At 40.8% G+C, this 25,633-nt stretch overlaps 1 protein-coding gene across 1 annotated transcript in view; it reads right to left on the reverse strand.

The window, feature by feature from the left end:
• The window catches only part of DMRT1 (doublesex and mab-3 related transcription factor 1), a 119,350-nt gene that overhangs the window by 48,787 nt on the left and 44,930 nt on the right, over positions 1-25,633 (reverse strand). Inside the window, exon 4 of the mRNA XM_049773768.1 lies at positions 12,439-12,583. Within this exon, the coding sequence (XP_049629725.1) occupies positions 12,439-12,583 (145 nt within the window). The remainder of the gene's footprint in view (positions 1-12,438; positions 12,584-25,633) is intronic.

A 25,633-nucleotide genomic window follows, 5' to 3' on the forward strand; every position in this document is an offset into this window, starting at 1 on the left:
ATAATTCTACACTTTTGGGGGGGACAGAAAGATAGCACATCAGGTAGGGCATTTGCTATGCATGCGACTGACTTGGGTTTGATCCCAGCATCCCATATGGTCTCCCAAGCCTGTCAGAGCAATTTCTAAGCACAGACCCAGGAGTGTCTCGTCTCCTGAGCACTGTCGGTGTGACCCTAAAAAAAAAAACCAAAAAATAAATAAATAAATGAAGCAATTCTACATAAAACTGAAGTGCTAATACAGCAGATAGGGAGTTTGCCTTATATGTGACTGGTGCAGGTTTGATCCCTGGCAAACTGTATATAGTCCCAAAGCACAGACTGCCAGGAGTAACTTCTAAGTGTAGAGTCAGGAATAACACTTGAGCATTGCTGAGTGTGGCCCAAATCCAAACAAATAAAAACTAATTTTAAAAAACTAACAGGCATTCCACGCAATTCAGAGCAAAATATTCTCAATAAAAGTAACCCACAAATTCTTTGGTCTACCCTCCTTCCAGTCTGAGCAAACTTTTAGCACACACACCACACATACATACGCACACAAACACACACACACACACGCCACACAAAACCACTCTAAAACATCTGTGTCTCTGATAAGAACTGCCCAAGCTGTCAACAAAACCCTTGCAGAAAGGAATGCTAGAGTGATAACAAAATCCTGCCGTCTCTCATCATATTTGGGGATTTACTGAACTTGTCTGCATATGCTCCTGATTTCATCCTCACCACACCTGTGTAGATTTTCCAGGTTCTACTTCCCTCTACCCCCCAATAGGAAAGGAAACCTGAGCGCACAAAGAAGAGTTACCTCAAGGTTTCACAGTCTATCAGAGCGAGACAAAACATGTCTACTACTGGACTTGCCATTTGTGGCACAAAGTATCTGATGTGAAAGACACTCTGGCATCCTGCACTACGAATGGTGCCCAAATGAGGATGCCCCCACCTCCTGTTCTCACCTGTCAAAAGGAACCTGTTGCTGAGATTCAACTCTAGAGCATGCAGCACTAAGCATATCCATGCGATAATCATTAGAGTATAATCATTCTGCCTTTAGTCACAAGAACACGGAGTCACCAGTGAGGTCAAATGCACTGTTCTAAATCTAGATCTGTTCTAAGTCTAGATCTGCTGGCCTAAAAACTGCTCAAGCTAAATGTACTTGAAAAGCCATTTTTGGTGGAAATGAAGATCCCCAAAAGCCACCCCAGACATCATCAAAGCAGCATGATGTCTCCAACCGAGAAAGATCTTTCCATTGAGCCCAGCTACCGGATCTCTGGGTAATGCCCTCATGCCGAGTCCTTGCCTCACAGAGTTGTTGACAGCCTTTGTGTGCTAGAAGAATGATGCATGGGCATTCCTGATGCAGAAAAAAAAATGCTGATAGTTTTTCCTTCTCCTGGAACAAGAGGTTGACAGGAAAGACTGACTCAGAAAGCCTGCACAGCATCTCCTATAGCTAAGCCAGTAGAGGCAGCACCATTTCTGACTTTCAAAGACAGAGAGTACGTTAAAAAAAATTAAACTATATTCAGACTAATGTTTTGGTCTTGGGGCTTCTTCACAGGGCTCAGAGGGTGCTGAGGACACTAATAGTGACACACAATCAGCCTTGTCAATAGATCAGGTCTTGGGCCTAGTGATGCAGTGAAGTCTGGGCCTGCAGTGCTTGCTAGCAGGGATGACTGGCTGCACTTGGGGTTATAGGTTCAGGGACTGAGCCTAGCACCTTTAGCCCTTTGAAAGCGACTTCTTTAGCCACTGAATTTACTTTCTAAATCTAAGTATTTTCACAACTATTGGCAACTCATTTATATTGCAATACTTAACATTCAAGAGGAAAGAGAGGCGCCAGAGCAGTGGTGCAGCGGTAAGGCATTTGCCTTGCATGTGGCTGACCCAGGATGGAATGTGGTTAGATCCCCGGCATCTCATATGGTCCCTCAAGCCAGGAACGATTTCTGAGTGCATAGCCAGGAGTAATAACCTGAGTGTCACCTGGTGTGGCCCAAAACCAAATTAAAAAAAAAAAAGGAGAGAGAAATGGCATAGCAGGTATTTATTTTGCATAAAGTTAGTACGGTTATGATATACAGGACCACATATGTACCCCATCCTTCACCAGTGCCCCCTTCCCATTACCGATGTCTCCCATTTCTTCCCCACCTCCCACTCCCCTACCACTGCCTTGCTCTAGGCTGCCCTAGAAGCAAATTGTTTCTCTCTCCTCTCTCTCTATGCTTCTCTCCTCTCTCTCTTTCTCTCTCTCTCTCCCTCCCTTCCTCCCTTTTTTTGACACTGTGGTTTGTACTACTGTTAATGGAGGGGCACGTTGCCTGCTAATTTCTCCACTTTCAGCACCAAGTTCTTGTCCAGACTGATCAGTTCCAGCAATCATAGTTCTAGTAGACACTTCTCTACTCCAACTACACTCACCGCTCTTTGTGGCGAGCTTCCTATCCTGGGCTAGAACTCCTTATCTCTATTGTCTCTGGGTATTATTCTCATATTATCTCTTTTTTCTTACACCCCACAAATGAGTGAGATTATTATATTGATCCCTTTCCCCCTGGCCCATTTCACTTAGCATAATAGTTTCCATGTCCAATCATGTACAAGCAAATTTCATGACTTCATTTTCCTAATGGCTGCATAGTATTCCATCGTGTAGATTTACCACTTTTTTTTTTTTGGTGGTTTTTGGATCACACCCGGCAGTGCTCAGGGGTTACTCCTGGCTCCATGCTCAGAAATTGCTCCTGGCAGGCACGGGGGACCATATGGGATGCCAGGATTCAAACCGATGACCTTCTGCATGAAAGGCTAATGCCTTACCTCCATGTTATCTCTCCGACCCCTACCACTGTTTCTTTAGCCACTTGTCTGTTGTCAGTCACCTAAGCTGTTTCCAGATTCTGGTTATTGTAAATAGTGCAATGCTGAACATAGGTATGCAGAGGCCACTTTTGTATTTATGTTTTTGTGTTCACAAGATATATTCCTACATCATATGGGAACTCAATTTCTGATATTTTAAAGAATGTCCATAATGTTTTCCCAAAAGGCTGAACTATACAGTATTCCTACTCATAGTGATTGCAAGTCCCTTTCTCCCTACATCAATACCAGCACTGGTGGTTGGTTGTTCTTTTTTTTTTTTTTTTTTTTTTTTTGGTTTTGGGTCACACCTGGCAGTGCTCAGGGGTTACTCCTGGCCCCATGCTCAGAAATCCCTCCTGGCAGGCTCAGGGAACCATATGGGATGCTGGGATTCGAACCAATGATCTTCTGCATGAAAGGCAAATGCCTTACCTCCATGCTACCTCTCTGGCCCCTGATTGTTGTTCTTTGTGATGTATAATATTCTCTTTGGTGTCAGAGGATACCTCCCTGTTTTGATTTGCATCTGCCTGATGACTAGAGATGAGGAGCATTTTTTTTTCATGTGTCTTTTGGCCACCTGTATTTCTTTTTTGAGTAAATGTCTGTTCATTCTTTTCTCCACTTTTTTTATAGGATTAGATGTTTTTTTCTTGTAAAGGTTAGTGCCTTGTCTGTCCTCTCTCACCAACCCTATTCAACATAGTACTGGAAGTACTTGCTATAGTGATAAGGCAAGAAAAAGATGTCAAGGGAATCCAGATAGGAAAGGAAGAAGTCAAGCTCTCACTGTTTGCAGATGACATGATACTCTACTTAGAAAACCCTAAAGACTCTACCAAAAAGCTTCTAGAAATAATAGATTCATATAGCAAGGTGGCAGGCTACAAAATTAACACACAAAAATCAATGACCTTTTTATACACTAATAATGATAGGGAAAAAAATGGACATTAAGAGAACAATCCCATTCATATTAGTGCCACATAAACTCAGATATCTTAGAGTCAACCTGACTAAAGATGTGAAGAATCTATACAAAGAAAACTATAAAAAACTGCTTCAAAAAATGAGAGAAACGCGGAAATGGAAACACATACCCTGCTCATGGATTGGCAGGATCAACATCATTAAAATGGCAATACTTCCAAAAGCATTGTACAAATTTAACGCGATTCCTCTAAAGATACCCATGTCATTCTCCAAAGAAGTGGATCAAACACTTCTGAAATTCATTTGGAACAATAAACAACCTCGAATAGCTAAAGCACTCCTTGGGAAAAGGAATATGGGAGGCATTACTTTCCCCAATTTTAAGCTGTATTACAAAGCAATAGTTATAAAAACAGCATGGTATTGGAATAAAGACAGACCCTCAGATCAGTGGAATAGGCTTGAGTACTCAGAGAATGTTCCTCAGACATATAACACCTAGTTTTTTATAAAGGAGCAAGAAATCCTAAATGGAGCAAGGAAAGCCTATTCAACAAGTGGTGTTGGCACAACTGGTTAGCCACTTGCAAAAAAACCAACTCAGACCCCCAGCTAACACCATGTACAAAGGTAAAATCCAAATGGATTAAAGACCTTGATATCAGATCTGAAACTATAAGGTATATAGAACAACATGTAGGTGAAACACTCCAGGACATTGAGACTAAAGGCATCTTTAAGTAGGAGACAGCACTCTCCAAACAAGTGGAAGCAGAGATAAACAGATGGGACTATATTAAGCTGAGAAGCTTCTGCATCTCAAAGGAGATAGTGCCCAGAATACAAAGGCCACCCACTGAGTGGGAGTAATTATTCACCTCATCAGATAAAGCACTAATATCCAAAATTTACAAGGTACTGACAGAACTATACAAGAAAAAAACATCTAACCCCATCAAAAAATAGGGAGAAGAAATGAACAGACACTTTGAAAAAGAAGAAAGGCAAATGGCCAAAAGGCACATGAAAAGATGCTCAACATCACTAATCGTCAGGGAGATGCAAATCAAAACTACTATGAGGTACACCTCATGCCACTGAGATTGGCACACATCACAAAATAGGAAAACAAGCTGGCGGGGATGTGGAGAGAAAGGAACTCTTTTTCACTGCTGGTAGGAATGCCGTCTAGTACAACCTTTATGGAAAGCGATATGGAGATTCCTTCACAAACTGAAAATTGAGCTTCCATACGATCCAGCTATACTACTCCTAGGAACATACCCGAGGAACACAAAAATACAATACAAAAATCCCTTCCTTACATCTATATTCATTGCAGTGCTATTTACAATAGCCAGACTCTGGAAACAACCAAGATGCCCTTCAAGAGATGAGTGGCTAAAGAAACTATGGTACATATACACAATGGAATACTATGCAGCCGTCAGGAGAGATGAAGTCATAAAATTTTCCTATATTTGGATGTACATGGAATCTATTATGCTGAGTGAAGTAAGTCAGAGGGAGAGAGAAAGACGCAGAATGGTTTCACTCATCTATGGGTTTTAAGAAAAATGAAAGACATTTTTAACAATATCTCAGAGACAAGAGAGATGAGGGCTGGTAGGTGCAGCTCATGACATGAAGCTCATCACATAGAGTGATGAGTGCAGTTGGAGAGATGACTACACTGAAAACTATCATAACAATGTGAATGAATGAGGGAAGTAGAAAGCCTGTCTCGAGTACAGGTGGGGGGTGGGGAGGAGGGAGAACTGGGAAATTGATGGTGGGAATGTTGCACTGCTGAAGGGGGTGTTCTTTACATGACTGTAATCATACAACTATAATCATATTTGTAATCACGGTGTTTAAATAAAGATAATTATAAAAAAAAAGGTTAGTGCCTTGTATATCTTAGAAATTAACCCCTTATCTGATAGTAATTCCTCCTTTTCCATGGTCAGTCTTTGTATCTTAGTCACTATTTCCTTTGAGGTACAGAAGCTTCTGAGTTTAATGTAGTCCCATCTGCTTTCATTTGATCCATTTGTTTCATCCTTGAAGATGCCTTTAGTTTCAATGTCATGGAGTGTTCTTGCCTGCGTTTTCTCCTCTATGTAGCTTATGGTTTCAGCTCTGATATCAAGGTCTTTAATCCACTTTGATTTGACTCTCATGTATAGTGTTAAGGAGAGGTCTGAGTTCATTTTTTTTTCTTTTTTGCATGTAGTTTACATGTAGTTAACCATTTTCCACAGCACCACTTGAAAAGGCTTTCCTTGTTCCACTTTGTATTTCTTGCTCCTTTATCAAAAATTGTTTGCAAACCTGTGGGTTCATAAAGGAGCCTTTTGATTACATTTCAATTCCCCCAATAGTGATTGGTATGTTCAGGTATTCCAGATCATTTTAGTTCAACCTTGGAAGGTTGTAGAAGTCTTAAAATTTATCCATTTCTTCCAGGTTTTCTTGTTTTGTGGCACAGAGATTTTCAAAGTACCATATATACTTGAGCATAAGCCAAGTTTTTCTGGTACAAAATTTGTACCAAAAAAAAAAAACAGACTCAGCTTATGCTCATGTCATACAGGTTATTTGATTCGGTATGCACTCACCAAATCAACTGCACATAGTTGCCAGTCATCTTATGCTGTCTGCTGGAGGAGACGGTGCTTCAGCTCAGTCCACAAGTCACAGCTGGGGTGATGAGGTAGGTGGCTGAACTGAACTGTATGCCACAGAACTGTTTAATCCACAATATTCTGCGCTTTGTATGAGACCAACAGTGATGATATTTGTGAACTCAGTGATGATGACAATGTCTATGCTGATATGCACACATCAGATACAGCTGAAGTTCTATTTGGATGTATAGATGAGGAGGAGAAGGAATCCAGTTTTGAAGGATTTTAACCTTTGTGATTTAGCTTGATTACCTGTTAAGCTTTGGTTTTCTGCACTTTAAACTTTTAAAGTTATTGTTGCTAGTTTATAGTTTTTCTTTAGCAATAAATATTGAAAAACATTCAACTTACTGATTCCTCAATTGCTGTAACTGTTTTGGATATATATTTTTATTTTTGAAATTTACCAGTGGCTGCTGCATTTTCCACCGTGGCTTATACTCGAGTCACTAAGTTTTTAGGGTAAAATTAGGGGGATTGGTTTATACTCAGGTAGGCTTATACTCAAGTATATAGGTGGTCTCTGCTTGCCTTCTAAATTTCTGTAGTGTCTGTAGTGACCTCCCTTTTCATTTCTGATTATGCTCACTAAATTTCTTTCTCCCTTTCTTTATGAGTCTTGTTTATTTTTTTCAAAGAACCAACTCTAGCTTTCATTGATCTTTTGGAATTTGGGGGGGGGGTATCCAGTTCATTAATTTCTGCTAATTTTTATTATTTTCACTGCTTGCTTACTCTCGGCTCATTTTGTTGGTTATTGTCTAATTTCCTTAGCTGTGCCATTAAGTTATTTCTATAAACCTTTTCTTCCTTTCTGATGAATGTTTGTAAAACTATAAAGTTCCCTCTTCCTACTGATTTTGCTGTGTACCACAGATTCTGATCATTCGTGTCTTCATTCTCATCTGTTTCCAGGAATCTTTTGATTTCCTCTTTGATTTTGTCTCTGACCCATTGATGATTCAGCCGTGAACTGTTTAATTTCCAAATTTTAAAATCATTTCTTTATGTCTGCTTGTAATTCACCACTATATTTCTGCTTTCATATCTTCTTGAGTCTTGGTTGTGGTTCGTTCAGTTCGTTCCATGCTTTCTTTGAGTTCTTTGAACAATATTCATATTTCTTCTCTAGAACCCTTATCTGAAAGGCTGGATAGGTGGTTGGTACTTTTAGGGTCAGCAGAGCTAATGTAAAGTGAACCCTTCCCCCAACTTCCTTTTTTCCCCAACTAACCTCTTTTCTTTTGGTTGAAAAGCCCACCTGGATTACATAACCTCCCCCCATCCTGGTGAGTGGGGTCTGAAGAATAAAGAAAGGAGTGAGGATTTTGGGCTCAGGAGAGAGAGTACATGGCATGGCAGCACATGGCAGAGAAAGGCCATGAGGAATAAAATGAGCTGACTCCAATGAAGATCTTTTCTGACTCCTTGGTATATTATTTCTCTGCTGCTATCCTTCTTCATCAGACCCATTGGCCCTAGTGGTTAGAAATATGGTGCCTAGGGTGGTCTCTCCAATTTGTGTCTTTACTTATTTATTTATTGTACAAGCTACCATATTCGTTCTCTAAGTATGGTGGAGGTCTACTTTGCTCCCCCATTGTCACACTTGTAGTGTTGTGTTTTCTATGTGCCATGTTTGGGTTCATTGAATAAGAGAAATGTGTGCAGTGCCAAAGCTTTTCTCTGGTTTTCTCCCTGGAGGGGTGAGAGGGGCAGCTCACCTGGCTAGCTACAGGTTCCTAGGCCACTTTTTAATTTTTAAGGATCATATTTAGTGATGCTCAAGAGCTCTTCTTGGCTCAAGGTCCTTCAGGCTATCACGGGATTTTGGTTATCAAACCTGGTCTTCCAGCATACAAAGCAAATATTAGAGCCAGCTGAACTGTCTCTCCTGCCCAAACACTCCTTCATCTACACAGAAAAATATACCCTCCAGAGACATGAACGTCATCTATATAAAAGTCTGGCTACAGAACCTCCCCTTCTCCCTAGCTAGGAAAACAGGAAGTTTCAGTGCTCCAAATGTCACTGTTACTAGAAACCAGCAACACCTTCCAATCCTCCACCTGGGCCCTAGATCAGCACTTCTTAAACTATTTGTGAGGAAGAATATGCTCTTGGGTTTGTTTTTTTTTGTTTTTTGTTTTTTTTTTTGGGGGGGGGGATATGTTTTGGACCACATGCTCCTGACTCCTGTACTCAGGAATCAATTGTAGTGATGTTTGGGGGATCATATGTGATGCTGGAAATCAAAATCAGGTTGACTATGGGCAAGTGATTTACCACTTGTATTATCACCCTGACCCCAGAATCTGTTTCTCTGGTGTAAAAAAAACTTTTTTTTTCAGTTTCCAATACATAAAAGTGTGACGCTTTTGTAAGTAAAAATTATTTGACTCGTAATATTAAAAAAATAACGGGGCTAGGAATATTGTGGTGGCATAGCTATGTGAGCACATGGCCTGTGAGAAGCCTAGGGTTCCCTCCCATGTACCACGGTGATGCCACAAGTCATGAAAAACAAAAGGCAAAAAATTGTGGCTGTTAAAGCTGGAGCCACATATATTGTTGGCTAACCTCCAGTCACTGTGGAGAAGTTCACTCAATCTTGGAAAGTTAATATATGGAATTCTATCCCCAGGTGAATACCCAAAAGCAAACTAACCAGGTATCCAACCGAAACTTGGTCACTAATATTTAAAACTGTGTTGTTCACACTAATAAAAGAGCAAACACCCCCAAATATTCACCAGAAGATAAACAGCTTAAATTGAATCAAACCAGAATAATCTAACTTTTCTTTTTCAGAAAAGAAAAATGTCCTATCTACTACAACATGGATGACCCTTAAAAACGCTAAGTGCTAAATGAAGTCAGTCATAGAAGGTCATGTATTTATGACTTTATTTTCAGGACACCTTCAGTAAAAGCAAATCTATCAATACAAAAAGCAGACTAGTAGTCACTAAGGGCTGAGGAATGAGGAAAGAAAAATAGAAAATTACTATTATGAAGTAAGTTTCTCTTTGGGGGTATCAGAGAGAGAGCTCAATTGCTGAAGAGCTTGCAAGACACCCAGGTTGGATCTGACACTGCTTATTTTCCCATCACTCATCTGATTAAGGGTTAATGTTCAAGATATATAAAGCATTGATAAAACTTTATCAGAAAAAAGACATTCAATCTCAAATGGAGAAAAGAAATGAACAAACTTCCTCAAAAAAAATGTAAATGGGGGCCAGTGATGTGGCGCTAGGGGTAAGGTGTCTGCCTTGCAAGTGCTAGCCAAGGAAGGACCGCAGTTTGATCCCCCGGCGTCCCATATGGTCCCCCAACCCAGGAGCGACTTCTGAGCGCTTAGCCAGGAGTAACCCCTGAGCATCAAACGGGTGTGGCCCGGAAAAAAAAGAAGAAAAACATGTAAATGGCCAAAAGACATATAGATATACTTTATCATTAATCAGAGCAATGAAATATCACTTCTATTACAAAGACTGGCACTAAACAAAATAACAGGAATAACCAGTATTGGTATGGATGTGGCAGAAAAGGAACATTCATTCATTCAGCTAGTAGGAATGTTAACTGATGGTCCAGCCATCAGACAGTTTGGACATATTTTTCTAATAATTAGGAATTGAACTCCATATGACCCTGAAATACTCTTGGAAATATATTACAAGGGCTCAAAAGCACAATGCAGGGAGAGGGAAGAATCTGTACTCCTATGTTCATTGCAGCACTATTCACGATAGCCAAGATATAGAAACAACCCTAGTGCTTAAGTAAAGATGACTGAATAGAGAAGTTATGGTACATTTATATACACTGAAATACTATTTGGTCATAAGAAAAGAAGTTGTGCAATTTTGATGATAACTGGATGGATCTTCTAGAGTGTATTATGCTGAGTGAAATAAGTCAGAGGGAGATGGGCAGACAAAGAATGAACTCAATCATATGTGGGATATAAAGAAACATAATAAAGGAAAAATCAATGCTCAAAAGCAATAGAAATTAAGAGCAAAAGAACAGATCTTTAGCAAGAATCTGGACAGTGGCGTGGGGGCAGAGGAATAGGTCAGAAAACATAACACTCTAGCAACAATAGAGGGAACTGGTCCCTTGGGGAAATGGATGCTGAAAAGTGGTAAAGTAATATGCATGATACTCTCTCAGTCATAGTGTTGTAAATATAGATTTACAGTAGCAAACCATTTTAAAAAGAAAACTTAAAATATTTGATCCAATTCATTATCCATTGAAAAGTAAATCAAGTTATTACAGCAGGCACAAAGTATATACAGCATTCTGTATTCATATGAAGCTTACAGTCAATATAGACTCCTATATAGAATCCTAGGAAATATGCATGAAAGGCCATATGTGAATTGGTTTATCATCCAACATCATAGTCATGTGTCACTCCACAGCAGGGAAGGAATATGGTCAAGAAATGTATTTTAGGCGATTTTGTCATTGCATGATCACTGGAGTGAAACCTGACAAATCTAGAGGAACAACTTACCACATATCTAGGTTGTGGGATGTAGTCTACTGGAATTATTGCCACAATGTCATCTATTGTTATATATTATATATTGTCATCATCAGTATTATTGACAGAAACTATGCTACACAAATCAATGCCTGAATCCACAACTGTGCTGTCCATTTCTGACCAAAAACTATCAGTCCGAAAAGTCATCGTGCAATGGACAATACATACATCTGTGTCCCTGCAGTCCACAATGACCCATACATTTTAATAAATGTCTTTATTTGCTCCTTCCCTTAGCTGTTCTTGCTGTGATGGCTGGTGATTATCACCATGGGGGGTGAACACTTTTCATTGCAGTGTTTGTACTCACATGGCTGCGGTGCAGGAGATCTCATACTTTGTTCTGGGATCACACTGGGCATGTGGGGCAGTACCGGGGATGGAACTCGTGGCCTCATGCCTGCAAGACAGACCCTCTACTACTGAGCCATCTTGGGTCACTTAATTTATAATGGTAAATACAGCATAACTTGCCCAGCTTTTTAAGACTTTATCATTCTGAATGTGAAACCAATGCATGGTTCTGTTTCCTTTCGTCTAAGAAATCAATTATCTAGAGAGCATGATTATTTAGAAAATAACATTCAAATGTATAGAATATAAGTTCTAGTGGTCAGTTTATGGACCAAGACACTCACTACTGCCCTGATCTCTACTTAAACCCTCAACTATGTATATTTGTCTTCCAAGGTGAAAATTATGCATAACTATAAAGAACTTAACTTTGGGGGCTGGAGTCCTTCCTATCGAGGGAGTTTAAATGTTGGGAAAAGGTTGAACTTGAAGTTGAGGTATTATGTATTTCAATATGCTTTGGTTCATTAAACAGCCATTTTTTATTTCAGTCACTGCATCAGAGTTATTTGCATTGCTACTGCATACTCTGAGATCAATTGTATTAAAAAATGTTTTACTATGTTATTTTATTTCCTCTCCTAAAAGATAAATACACCTTCAATTTTAAAGAGATCTAGAAAACACGTATTTGATAAACAGAAATTCATTTTTCTCTATACCACACACACACACACACACACACACACACACACAAATCAGAACTGCTCCACACTGAAAATGCCCCTATACTTCACAGTTATTCCCCAGCAAGTACATGTTCTACTTCAGATGATGAAGTGCTGATCTGAACTCACCTTTTGTTTTTTATCACTCCAGATAGACAGAAAGCCAAATACTGTATTAAGAGTCTAGCAAAGTCAAATAATTCTGGGAGTTGATAGATACATAAGAGTCACATGCCATAAACTGGTCAGTGGCCAGTTTATCACTCCCCAGTGATCATTATTAGAGGGTGTGGTCCCCACCCTCTATCCATCGAGCTCCAGTCTCTAACAGTACCTACCACTTGCTTTTGCTTCGGAGTAAGAGGGGCCATCCTCAAAACTGAAGATCTGGGACACACTCTGGCCCAAATAGGAAGGAGGTGGATAGTAAGAATGCATCCGGTACTGTGAACTCACGGCATGACGGTTCTCCGAGTTTTTCATCTGCTAAAGAACCAAGAAAGGAAAATATAAATGTAGCAGTTTGCAATTAGTACATGTATGCTTTATTGAAATTTTTGTGGAGGGGGGCACAAACCCAGAGCCTTACACATGCAAAAACATTGCTCTACTGCTGAGGTATATCCCAACCCTTGGCTTTAACTGATTTAATTAAAAGAACAGTGTATTAAAATTCAAAGTATTTTCCACCACTGATAAGCCACCCCAGTACACAGACAGATCTTGTAACTGCACCATTTGATGCCTTGACTGATGGAATCATTTTTTATAGATCTAAATGCCTTTCAAAGAGGCAGAGTAGTAAGAGAGACCCTGGGTGAAAAAAGGTCACAATGATGGTAAGACTGATGTTGAACTTCATATGACTGTAAATATATTCTTTTCTCTTCCTTCCTTCCTTCCTTCCTTCCTTCCTTCCTTCCTTCCTTCCTTCCTTCCTTCCTTCCTTTCTTTTTTTAATTTTTGTTTGTTTTTTTGGGGGATCACACCTGAAGGCACTCAGGGGTTACTCTTGGCTCTGCGCTCAGAAGCTGCTCCTTGGCAGGTTCAGGGGACAACCTGGGGTCCGTCCTGTATTGGCTGCAAGGCAAACACATTACCTCTGTGCTATCGCTCCAGGGGGAATGGGCTTGGGCCACGTCTGGCAGCACTCAGGGTAACTACTCCTGGCTCTGCACTCAGAAAACACTGTTGGCAGGCTCCGAGGACCATATGGAGTGCTGGGGATTGAGTCGGTCCTGGATTGGCCGTGTGCAAAGCAAATGCCCTATCCCCTGTGCTATGGCTCCGTTTCCTGTAACTCTATTCTTTTCTTTTATTTCCTTTCTTTTCTTTTTTCTTTATTTTTTTTTTGGGGGGGGGGTTGGGCCACACCCAGCAGCGGCACTCAGGGGTTACTCCTGGCTCTGAGCTCATAAATCACTCCTGGCAGGTTTGGGGAACCATATGGGATGCCAGGATTTAAACCACCTTTTGTCCTGGATCGGCTGCATGCAAGGCAAATGCCCTACCACTGTATTATTTTTCTGATCCCTGTAACTCTATTCTTAATAATTTTGTAAGTTATGGTTCCTTAACTAAAAAAGTGTGTGTATGTGTGTGTTTGTTTGTATATGTGTATGTATGTATGTATGTTTCTATGTCTCAATAGACAAGCACCGAATGATACACCTCCAGCCTTTCTTAAAAATGTATCACCATCGGGGCCGGAGAGATAGCACAGCAGTGTTTGCTTGCAATCAGCCGACCCAGGACCTAAGGTGGTTGGTTCGAATCCCCGCATTCCATATGGTCCCCCTTGCCTGCCAGGAGCTATTTCTGAGCAGATAGTCAGGAGTAACTCCTGAGCATCGCCAGATGTGGCCCAAAAACCAAAAAAAATAAAAAATAAAAAGATACAAAAATGTATCACAGGCACATTTTTTAAGTTTAGTTTTTGTTTAAAACTAAAAATTTTAAACTAAGAAATTTTAGTTTAGTTTTTGTATTTGGATCTTCTGCTTGCAGTCTGGCTGACACTGTACTTTACATATATACACAGACCTCAACTCTATACCTTCAAAATGCCAGTGATCTCCCACCAGCCTCATCTTAATTATCTTCCCTATTTCATTCATGTCATTTCTATAATCTAGGGCCCAGAGCTTAGGTAACCTGTGTTGGAGTCCATCATAAGACCCCTAAAAGAGCCCAAGTAATAACACAGCGGTAGAGTGTTTTTGACTTGCACATGGCCAACCCAGGACGAATCCAGGTTCGATCCCTGCCATCCCATATGGTCCCCTGAGCCAGAAGCAATGTCTGAGCACAGAGCCAGGAGCAACCCTGGAGTGCCTATAAGTGTGCCCCCCCAAAAAACAAAGACCCTAAAAATTCCATCTGATCACATAAGCTCAATTATCAAGAAGATAAAGACAACGAATGGTAGGAAAAGAAGACAGTGAACTACTGATGTCCTGACTAAAAGAAACAAGATATGTAACTCCTCCTGCTTCCTTTTGTGTTACATTGGTCTCTGAATTTATCTGAATTTATCTGAATTATAGTATTCATAGAAAGACGATATTTGAAACAACTATATGCTGTGGTGTGTAGGAGGAAGTTGTTTCGACTAGCATGACTCTTATGCCAGATACTGTCATTCAGTGTCCATTCCCAGCTTTTTCTATGGTTTTCCCTGCAGCCAGAATACACAGCTTGGATCTCTTTCCTATACTCTCCAAGTCATTTTGTAGCAGGACCTAGAGTGAAACTGGAAGCAGAGGTTGATACCTGCTCTCCAAGAAGCAGCAAGAACAGTGGCCTTGAGATATGGCCTTGGCAGGGTTGGGTGCATTTTTCTGGTGACCTCTCATTCATAGCTAAGGAGATGTTGGTCCAGAGTAAGAGCTCAACATGCTAGAGTGTTTGCATTGGCATGCAGGAAGCCTGGCTTTAACCCCCAAAAAGTGGTCCCCCTAATACCACTAGGAATGACCAGAGCACTGAATCAGAAATAACCCCTGGGCACTTCAAGTGTGACCCCCAAACCCAAACCAAAAGAAAGTACTTCAAAGTTAAAGAGATATTCCTGAAGGTTTACAAAAACCTCTTTCTTCTGCTTTCCACACCTTCCCTGGCTGCTTCCATAAACTCCATGAATGATTGTGTTTTCTGCATAGAGCAGTGATCCTCAAACTATGGCCCGCGGGTCACATATTGTATTTGTATCTGTTTTGTTTCTTCATTGCAAAATAAGATATATGCAGTGTGCATAAGAATTCGTTCATAAGTTTTGTTTTTACTATAGTCAGACCCTCCAATGGTCTGAGGGACAGTGAACTGGCCCTGTTTCAAAAGTTTGAGGACCATAGATACTGAGAAAACAGCTGAAGTCCTACCTTTACAGCAAGAAAGTTTTGCCTTGAATTATTACATATATTATCCTCTAAATTTAGATGGATTAACTTACTCTATAAAGACAATCAGGTACTACTTAGGATAAGCACTCAATGCAAGATTTAGAGAACCAAGTTTAAACCACGATTTTGATTTAGAGAACCAAGTTTAAATCATGATTTCCATATGGATCTTTATACTGCTATTTTGGTCAAGAAATCAGATCTCAATTGACAAAACTTGGCAGGGAAAAATAAAAAGCTAACTATGAATAGTTAAGATTTTGAACAGGTTCCCATGTGTTGAAAAAAACCTAAGTACACTTAAGAGTATTACAACACTGCATGGTACAAAGGTCTAAGTCCAAAATTTGTGACCTGATCTGAGCTCAATTAACTCAGTTTTGACCTTTCCACTGCTCACCACTACAAACCTACAGAGGGCTGGTTTTATTTCTTGGTGAACAAGAGCTACACCATTCCATTTGATTATTTCATTTTAATGCAGTTCACTTGATGAGATCCCTTGATTTCTCATTTCTGGGTTTGGTTGGTTATTTGTTTGCTTTGGATTTTTGGGTCACACCCATTGTGCTGAGGTGTTACTCCTGGCTCTGCACTCAGAAATTGCTCCTGGCAGGCAAGGGGGACCATAAAGGATGCTGGGATTTGAACCACCATCCGTCCTGATCTGCTGCGTGCAAGGCAAATGCCATACTGCTGTGCTATTTCTCCGGCCCCCTCATTTATGTTTAATAAGTATATGAAATTGTTTCTCTTCTGTCTCCATCGCCCAATTTCCACTTTCTATTAACTGAAAGCAGTTAATAAAGAAACTAAGAGCTGATCAGTACTAGAAACCAAGAATCATCTGGGTCAGGATGGTAAGAAATGTTGAGAACAGTCCTTCTCCCTTCATTTGGTATAAAGGCTGCGATCACAGAAACCTTCACCAGTTTCTATTTTCAGACACACGATTGTGATTTTCAAAGAATCAGCCTCAGAGAGAATACTCAGTCAGTCATCCTAGTACCCACCCCACCCCACCCCCCAGTCCACTGCCAACTCTTGCTAGAACTTTGCTTCCATATTCTCTTTTCCTAGGAAACTGCTTCTTGTGACCACAAAGACAAGGTTACTTGAAGACAAATTTGAAGACAAAATCTTCCAAATAATTGACTTATTTGCCAATAAAGTTCTTTCTTGACCCTGTACTGTGTCTCCCAACTGAATGGGCCTGAAGTAGCAGTGGAACTAGACCTTGGTGGTTAAGTCATATAAATCTTTACTAAATAAAAGGGCAAGCAAGCTGTACTTAAAAATAGCCAAGGGCCAAAAACAACGCTCCTTGATGAGTCTGCTCGGGTCAGTAACACTATTAAGGACACACAAACACATGTCACAGGAATATCAATGGACCAGCATGAAGTCCTGTCAAGTGATCATTATTGATGAGTTGCACGCAGACACTGTAAAGTTCATCCCTCTGCTCTGAATGTGGGTCACTGAAAATGGACACATGCTCCGTTTATATAGATTCTGATTCAATGTCAGAGGTATGATCTCAGACTTTCACAAGTTCCCAATAGAAGCTGATTCTGCTTGTTCTCAAACCTTACTCTGGTGAAAATGCTTCCACTTTATAGGCCACAACAACAACAAAAAGCCATCCAAACCAGTGATCTTCAACCACCCATCCATGAACAGATGCAAGCCAGGTGTGGCAAGGTGCAAAATCTCTGGTTTCCAGCCTTAGTTTTAACTGTCCATTATGCAGAACTAGTGCTGGTCATATTTTTAAAGGCTGAAGAACACTGTTCCAATAAAGCCTTTCCCAACTGGTTACAGCCAGTTGTAGTTTTCACCTGAAGGTGGAAATAGTATCAAAACGCTTTACATTTTTCATCATTTTTCTTCTAGTCTCTAAGCAAACCACTTTTTTCCCCAAGGGGTTGCTGCCATTTGGAATTATTTTCATTGTATGTCCAACAAAGCCAAATAACCAAAGATTTTGTTTTTGGGCCACACATGGCAGTGCTCAGGAGTTACTCTTCATTCTGTGCTCAGGGATAACTCCTGGCAGACTCAGGGAACTATCTGGGATGCTGAGGACTGATTCTGGGTCATAGGCTAGGCAAGTTTCCTATCCACTGCACTATCACTCTGGGTCCAAAGATATTCTTTATAGTTTGCTTTTTGCCATACTTGGCTTGGCTGTGCAGAGGGCTTACTCCTGGCTCTGTGCTCAGGGATCACTCCTGACGAGTCTGGGGGACCATCTGGGGTGCTGAGGACAGCACCATGCAGCATGCAACAGACAGGAGCAAGCAATGCAAGCACCCTACCCACTATATTATCAACCCAGCTCCTAAATATATACTTTTTTCACTCAAGAGTCACTTCTGCCTCTATAAATTGCCCAATTTAAATGTGAACACTGCATTAGAATGTAAGTAGCTTTTCACTGCTGCTGTTATTGTGTGTGCTACATAAAAGTGGCACAAAGGGGAAAAACCTGCTTTTTTGAGGGGCCACACCCAGAAGTGTTCAAGGGTTAATCCTGGTTCTGTACTCAAAGGTCATTCCTGACAGTACTCGGGAGACCATATGAGATGCTGGGATTTGAACCGGGGTTGGCCAGGTGCAAGGCAAACACCCTACCAACTGTGCCATTGTTCTGGTCCCAGAACATGCTTTTTAAATTAAAAAAAAAATACAGAACTCCTGGATCATAAAAAAAAAAGTACAAGAAGTTGCCAGAGCAATAGCACAGCAGTAAGGCATTTGCCTTGCACACGGCCAATACAGGACGAACCCCAGTTAAAATCCCCGCATCCCATATGGTCTCCCGAGCCTGCCAGGAGCGACTTCTGAACGCAGAGCCAGGAGTAACCTGAGTGCTGCCGGGTGTGACCCAAAAACAAAACAAACAAAAAAACAGTACAAGAAGGAAGTGCTTCTCCTGCATATGGGAAACCTGGATGGACTCCCAGGCACCTGATGCTAGTCATGCTTGTCCTCATAAAAACTGATATTGTCTCCATATTTTAATGAATGGCAGAAACTCAAAATTACAGAAATTGAGAAATTCATCTTCAAGTCAGTTCTAGAAACAAAATACTTTTCCTGGGGCCAGAATGATAGTACAATAGGTACACAGCTGACCTGGGTTCCAACCTCAGCATCCTATTTGTTTCCCCTCAGCACCACCAGAAGTGATTCCTGAGTGCAGAGCCAAAAGAACCCCTTAGTCAGGAGCAATCACCAGGTGTGACCCCAAAACAAAACAAAAATAAAAAAGAAGAAAAGAAAATGCTCTTCTAGTTTTCCTCACATGTAAGAAAATCCAAAGGATATAACCCTAAAGATTTTGCAAAATGTTGGCCTTTGCAACCATCCCATCCTCTTCTCAAAATACTTTAAAAAATGTTCATTCTGAATCTAGAGTAAGAGCCAGTGAACACTTTTTTTTTGGGGGGGGGGTCACACCCGGCAGTGCTCAGGGGTTACTCCTGGTTCTGAGCTCAGAAATCGCAGATGGTAGGCTCGGGATACCATATGGGATGCTGGGATTCAAATTTTCATCCTTCTGCATGCAAGGCAAACGCCTTACCTCCATGCTATCTCTCTGGCCTCCAAACTTTTTTTTTCCAAATTTACAAACAGAAGGTTTGAAAAGCAACAAGTTCTTTACAATGGATATGACTTTTTCCATTTATTCACTGCCAATGAGACAGCTAAAAAGACTGAGCCTGTGCTGTGCATGCTCAAAGTCCAGGCTCAATACCTGGCACCACTGAATCCCCTGAGCACTGCATGTGAAATAATTCCACACATGAATTCATTGGTTGACCATTAAAGCTACAGACAGGAGCAGAGTCTGATCTTTCCAGGAACAAATAGTTCTTTTCATCTAATACCTAATTCTAATTATAGGGTGGCCAAAAAGAACAGAGAAGACAGAAGTAGAAATGTTATCTACTTGTTTATGAGGAGTGATGTGACTGCACAGATTGAGTAGAGGAAGACAAAATGATCAGAATAAAATTCCTAAATGCAAACTCTGGTGTCTAATTTAATAGTGACAAGGAGCTGGTTCACTCATCAAATCCCTTGGGTTTTTCGGGGGAGAAAGTCATAGGAGAGGACCACTCTCAGTAATGCTCAGGGGTCACTCCTCACTCTGTACTTAATAAATCTTGTTGAGGCCAGAGTGATAGTACAGCAGTAGGGCATTTGCCTTGCACGCAGCCAACACAGGACAGACCCGGGTTCATATCCCAGCATCTCATATGGTCCCCTGAGCCTACCAGGAGCAATTTCTGAGCACAGAGCCAGGAGTACCCCAAGCGATGCTGGGTGTGACCCAAAAACCAAAAATAAATAAATAAATAAATCTTGTCAGGGCTCAGAGGGACCATTATGGGATGCCAAGGATCAAACCCAGGTCAGCTGCACACAGGGTCTTGCCCATGAGTAGCCCTTGAGCATCACTGAGTGTCTCCTAAATACAAAATTAGAATTGTATATATATATAAAGAGGTATGGCAGATTTGAAATTCTAAATCTACATATAAAGGGAAGAGAAAAACCAGCTCAGATTCTTGGGTCACCATAGAGTAGCCCACTGCACCTGTCTGAGATGAGGCCTAGATCCCAGGCCATCCCAAAGCAACACTAGGACAGAGAATTTATGCCTGAGAATTACTAACACACTTCCTGTATCTGAGAAACACACAACTCCAACATCCTGTAAAAATTAACTAAGTCTACTAAACTAAGTTAATTAACTAAAAATTACAGAAGGTCAAGAAAAGTCTCACATACTAGTTTGACTGCTGACAATTCCAACATATTACTTGAAAAGGCATAGATTTTATTTTCTTAATTAAAATTTACAAAAAATAAGCAGTAATTTCAACTCTAATATGCTTATTTCTCCCAATTCCTTTTCTTTTTTTATAAGGCACCAGATTTATAAGGCACAGCGATCATTTAAACTCAGACATTCAATGTCCCCAAATCAATCAGCTATAAAAGATGTCTAGCAAACACAATGAAGATGCTATTTGAAGTTATTAAAATGAGGATACACTGAGGTCATCAGTAGTATCACCTACATTCAACAGGAATAAGACACAAAGGGGCATCTACATGATATGACAGGTTGGACATTAAGAGACATAGACTTCTATGTATTTCAAACTGGGAATTTCTGAAACATGAGGTTAGACTAGCTTGTGGCTCACCCATAAAGCCCTCCAAAAGTGATGGCAGATCTGATTTTTTAAGTTCTACTATAACTTTTTACCACCTTCAAAAAAAATCACACTCCTGCTACTTTTGGCTTAGACAGATGAGTAAATAAGGAAAGCTTTGAAACTTGTTTTAATTCAAGCCAGTAGTACTCAACCAAAGACCATTTATCTTCCAGGGGACATTTGACAAAGTATATGGTCATTTTTCATTGTCATAGCAGGGAGGGAGAAGGTGTTACCACACTGAATCCAAAGCCGCTGCTGAATTCCACCAAATGCACGGACACCCTCCACTGCGTAGGGCCAACAAGGAATAAGGTTTCCCCGCCCTCACCTAACAGCCTTAACCCTCCATCCAACACAGCAAAGGTCAAAGAGGGAGAAGAGTGACCTACAAATTTGAGTCACTTCGATTTTACTAATAGGGCACCCCTTTTCTTTAAATTCTTTTAATGCAATGCTGTCTGCTTTCCTCAAGGTTTTGTTTTGTGATCTTTTAAATTAAATCAACTCATAAAACTTGAAACCCAGGATTCTAGTAGGTTATTGTTGCAAGTCAGCCCCTGAAGAGGTTGACTGAGGTTATGACTACTACTTACGGAATATGTTGTAGGCAAGCCAGAGGCTCTTTCTCTCCTTTCCCCAGCATGCAAGTGCACACGTGCACAATACATGCACCACACATACACACACACACCTCCAATCCCAAATCAAACCCACACACGAAGATGTTTGGGTGGCAGAGAACGCGTGTGCTACAGTGTGGAAACACCAAAGAGTTTGATTTCATTCAATTGTTGAGTGCATGTGGTCCAATAAACCTGAACCATAGCTTTCCTTTTTATATACCTAGTCACTTTTTTATACTAACAATAAAGTTCGAACAAAACATAAAAATATTAAATCCCACTTCCCATAGAAATAATTCCAGACACTAACTCATTACTTGACCATTAAAGTTACAGACAGGAGCAGAGTCTGGTCTTTCCTGGAACTCAAAGTTCTTTTCATCTAGCACCTAGTTCTAATTATGGAGTGGCCAAAAAGAATAGAAAAGGCCAAATTGTTGTCTACTTGTTTATGAGGTATGGCGTGGCTGCACGAAATTTGAGTAGAGGAAGACAAATGATCAGAATAAAACTCCTAATTGCAAACTCTGGTGTCTAAGTTAATAGTGTGAAGCTTCCCTTGCCACTTACAAGTAGCTGCCTCAGTCATCAAACCCCTTGGTTTTTTGTGGGGTTTGGGGGGAGGGAGTCAAAGGAGAGAAACACCCCCAGCAATGCTCAGGGGTCACTCCTTTCTCTGTACTCAGTAATAAATTTTGTCAGGGCTCAGGGGAGATCATTGTGGGGATGCCAGGGATCAAAGCTAGGTCAGCTTATCCGAGCTGCATATAAGGCTACAAGCCTTATACCTCAGTTTTTCAGAAAACAAGACCCATACCCAGTGGAGCTCAGGTCTGGAGATGGGGTGCTGGCCCACACCCAGCATTGCTGTGGAAGGAGCACACAGTGCCTGGGATGAATTCAGGGCTTTGAGCATGCAGGCGTGCGTTCTCTCAAGCTATCATGCCAGCAGTCTTCTTGAAATAGGCCACACTCAGGCCAGGAACAGACAATGACCTTTCTGCTAAGGGTCATTTAGATGTTTGGAACATCCACAATTCATACCAAAATACAGTCAGATGGGCCTCAAGTCTATTCTGTCATGTGCTGGGGCCAGACCACATAATTTTAGACTTATGTAGGCTCTGGGTCTCTGCTCCTCATCTCCCTGAGGTTTATAGCATAATGATTTTACACAGACCACAAAATTGCCATAAAGAGTTCCACTAACATCCATCATCTCATACAAACACAAAAGGGGGGGGGGTTCTTGTGGTAACTTTGGGATCTGCAATCTTATAGGCTTCCATATCCAATACATAGCGGTGTTAACTAGAACCATCATGTTGATTCATAGTCTAATTGACTGCAAAAGTCACATATCAGAAAACCTTCTGCTTTTACCAGCAAAAATAACCTTTATTTTTTTTTAATAAAAGAAAGCACAGTTATTTACATGCTGGGGAATTCTAGGTGCCTGGGTGATATTAGTGAGTGATACTCAGTTATTAGCATCTCAGTGACTCTAGGGAATGGGTGGTATTTTGCCTTCATTAAATAATCTTTTTTTTTGGCAGTGGGTGGTATACCCAGATGTGGTTTGGTATTACTCCTGATGGTTCTGAGGACCATCTGAGACGAAAAGATAAACCTGGGATTATTGCAAGGCAAGTGCCTTATTTACTATACTATTGCTCCAGCCCCAAAGAATTTCTTTAGTTTCAAACCAGCTGAATAGGATACCTGTTTACTTAATTACACACTCTGAGCTCTCTTTCTCTCTAGGGCACAGAAGTTACATCTGCCAGTGCCTTTACCTGAAAGCCAAGTACCAGGGCTCCCCACAACAACCACTTCAGGTATCAGGTATGCACTGTGAGGCTATATATACATCATGGGAAAGAAGACCTACTACACAGATTACAAACACTCCTGCTCTAGCCATCACAGCTGTCCACTTCATAAGAGCACCACGTGTGTATGTGTGAGTGGGGTGGGGAGGAGGGACAAGATGCCTATCATGCACACATCTCACAACACCAACAGGTTGAATATGCGTCACGTGACCTCACAGCTATCAGCCACCTCTTGCTTCTTCCTTCTATCTCTCACACCCTGTTAGCCTTTTCCCAGTTCTGGCCAAGTTCCTCCACTGCCCTGATCCTCTCATATGGTCCCCAAAGCCTGCCAGAAGCAATTTCTGAGTGTAGAGCCAGGAGTAACCCCTGAGCACAGCAGGTATGTCACAGAAACAAATAATACATACATAAATACATAAATAAGTACATAAATAATAAATAAATAAATAAGTAAATAAATAAATAAATAAATAAAATGTTGTGACCCCAGAGAACATGGCAAAGATGAGGATCCGCCGGAGGGCACCAGATAGCCCATGAGAACACAACAACCAGAATGACTGGGAGCATCACAACTAAGACAGTAACCCAACCACAGTTCAGTGTGAGTGTCACTAGGTGTGTGCAGACCTTGACTTCAGCAGTGCAACAATGAAAAGGAAGGGGGAATTAATTACAGACAGCCTGGAAACAATTAAATGGAATGAAATAAGAATGAGCATTCAGGGCAGGAGGAATGGTATAGCATGTAGGCCCTGGGGCCAACCTAGGTTTAATCCCTGGCATCCTATATGGTCTTCTGAGCCCACCACGAATGAATCATTGAGCTCAAGGTCAAAAGTCAGCCCTTGTGCACTGCTAGATGTGGCACAAAAAAAATATACACCAAATGAAACTCACTACATATAGCATGTACTGTTCATTTTTTGAAACTTGTTTTCATTTTGGATCTGTATGTACATATAACCTAGATCACAATACTAAAGATTTCTTACTGGTTATCTTGATCCAAATGTTTGAAAGACAGTGATGGATAGAACAGAAAAAGGAGAACAAGGAGTTTTGAAAATGCTACATAGTAAAACATTTCCTTGATGGCTGCTTTTTCTGGACTCTGGAAGGATTTGGTGCATTTTGAAGGATTCATCCCCCAAAATGGGTGGTTTGGTTCATTTGAAGGCCATGACTGCATTTTCTTATCATTTCTCCAAGTCACAAATCTGTGTGGAATTTTCTAGCTCCAGAATTGAAACCATTTGCCTGATTCTCAAATTTAAAACAAACCATAACTTTGCAGCTTAACTCCTACAGGGTCCGGAAAGTATGTAAGAATTGCTTTCGTAGGGGCCGGAGAGATAGCATGGAGGTAAGGCATTTGCCTTTCATGCAGGAGTTCATCGGTTCAAATCCCGGCATCCCATATGGTCCCCCGTGCCTGCCAGGAGCAATTTCTGAGCCTGGAGCCAGGAGTAACCCCTGAGCATTGCCGGGTGTGACCCAAAAAAAACACACAAAAAAAAAAAAGAAAAGAAAAGGAAAGAAAAACAAAAACCAAAAAAATCTATAGGGACCGGAGAGATAGCATGGAGGTAAGGTGTTTACCTTTCATGCAGAAGGTTATAGGTTCTAATCCCGACGTCCCATATGGTCCCCCGTGCGTACCAGGGCAATTTCTGAGCATGGAGCCAGGAAAAACCCCTGAGCACTGCCGGGTGTGACCCAAAAGCCACAAAAAAAAAAAAAAAAAGAATTGCTTTCGAAGTCAGTAGGAAAATGCTTCGGCAAAAGACCTGGTGGCAAATGTAATGAGCATGTTTGCATTTTTTAAATTTAGTTAATAACTATCAGGATGCAGAATATGAAAATTATCTCTTAAGACAATAGGCAAGGGCTTGTAATAGTGACATCTTAAAGGTAACTTTCCTAAGATAATATCAGTTGGTGGCAGTAGAAGTAATGCAATTTCAGAGAAAGAAAAGGAGCATTTATTGAAAGGCACTGGAGAGCTTAGTCCTGTTGTTGCAGAGCATAATAACCATTAATAATAATAATCATAGGAAGAATAATCATAAAAATGATAGGAAGAAACTACTCAGAGAGCCAATCATGGGGTTCTGCTCATAGGGATTACGAAGCATACAAGATTCAAAGGAAATCAACTTCCAAAGCTTCTCTCTACTAAGTCAAGGTACCATTCCCATTTGTTTTTGTTTTGGAATGACAACTAGCTATGCTCAGGGCTGACTCCAGGCTCTGTATTCAGGGTCCATCCCTGGCAGGGCCTGGATACCAAATAAAGTGCCAGGGACAAAACCTAGGTCTGTAACATACTCTCTATATTATATTATCTCCTTCTGCCACCATTCCCATTTTAAATTAAGAGATCTGCTTATTATTAAAGAGCAGCCTTTGGCTTTCATCATCTCTTTCA

Source organism: Suncus etruscus, chromosome 1 (assembly GCF_024139225.1).
Source record: "Suncus etruscus isolate mSunEtr1 chromosome 1, mSunEtr1.pri.cur, whole genome shotgun sequence".
Taxonomy (NCBI): domain Eukaryota; kingdom Metazoa; phylum Chordata; class Mammalia; order Eulipotyphla; family Soricidae; genus Suncus; species Suncus etruscus.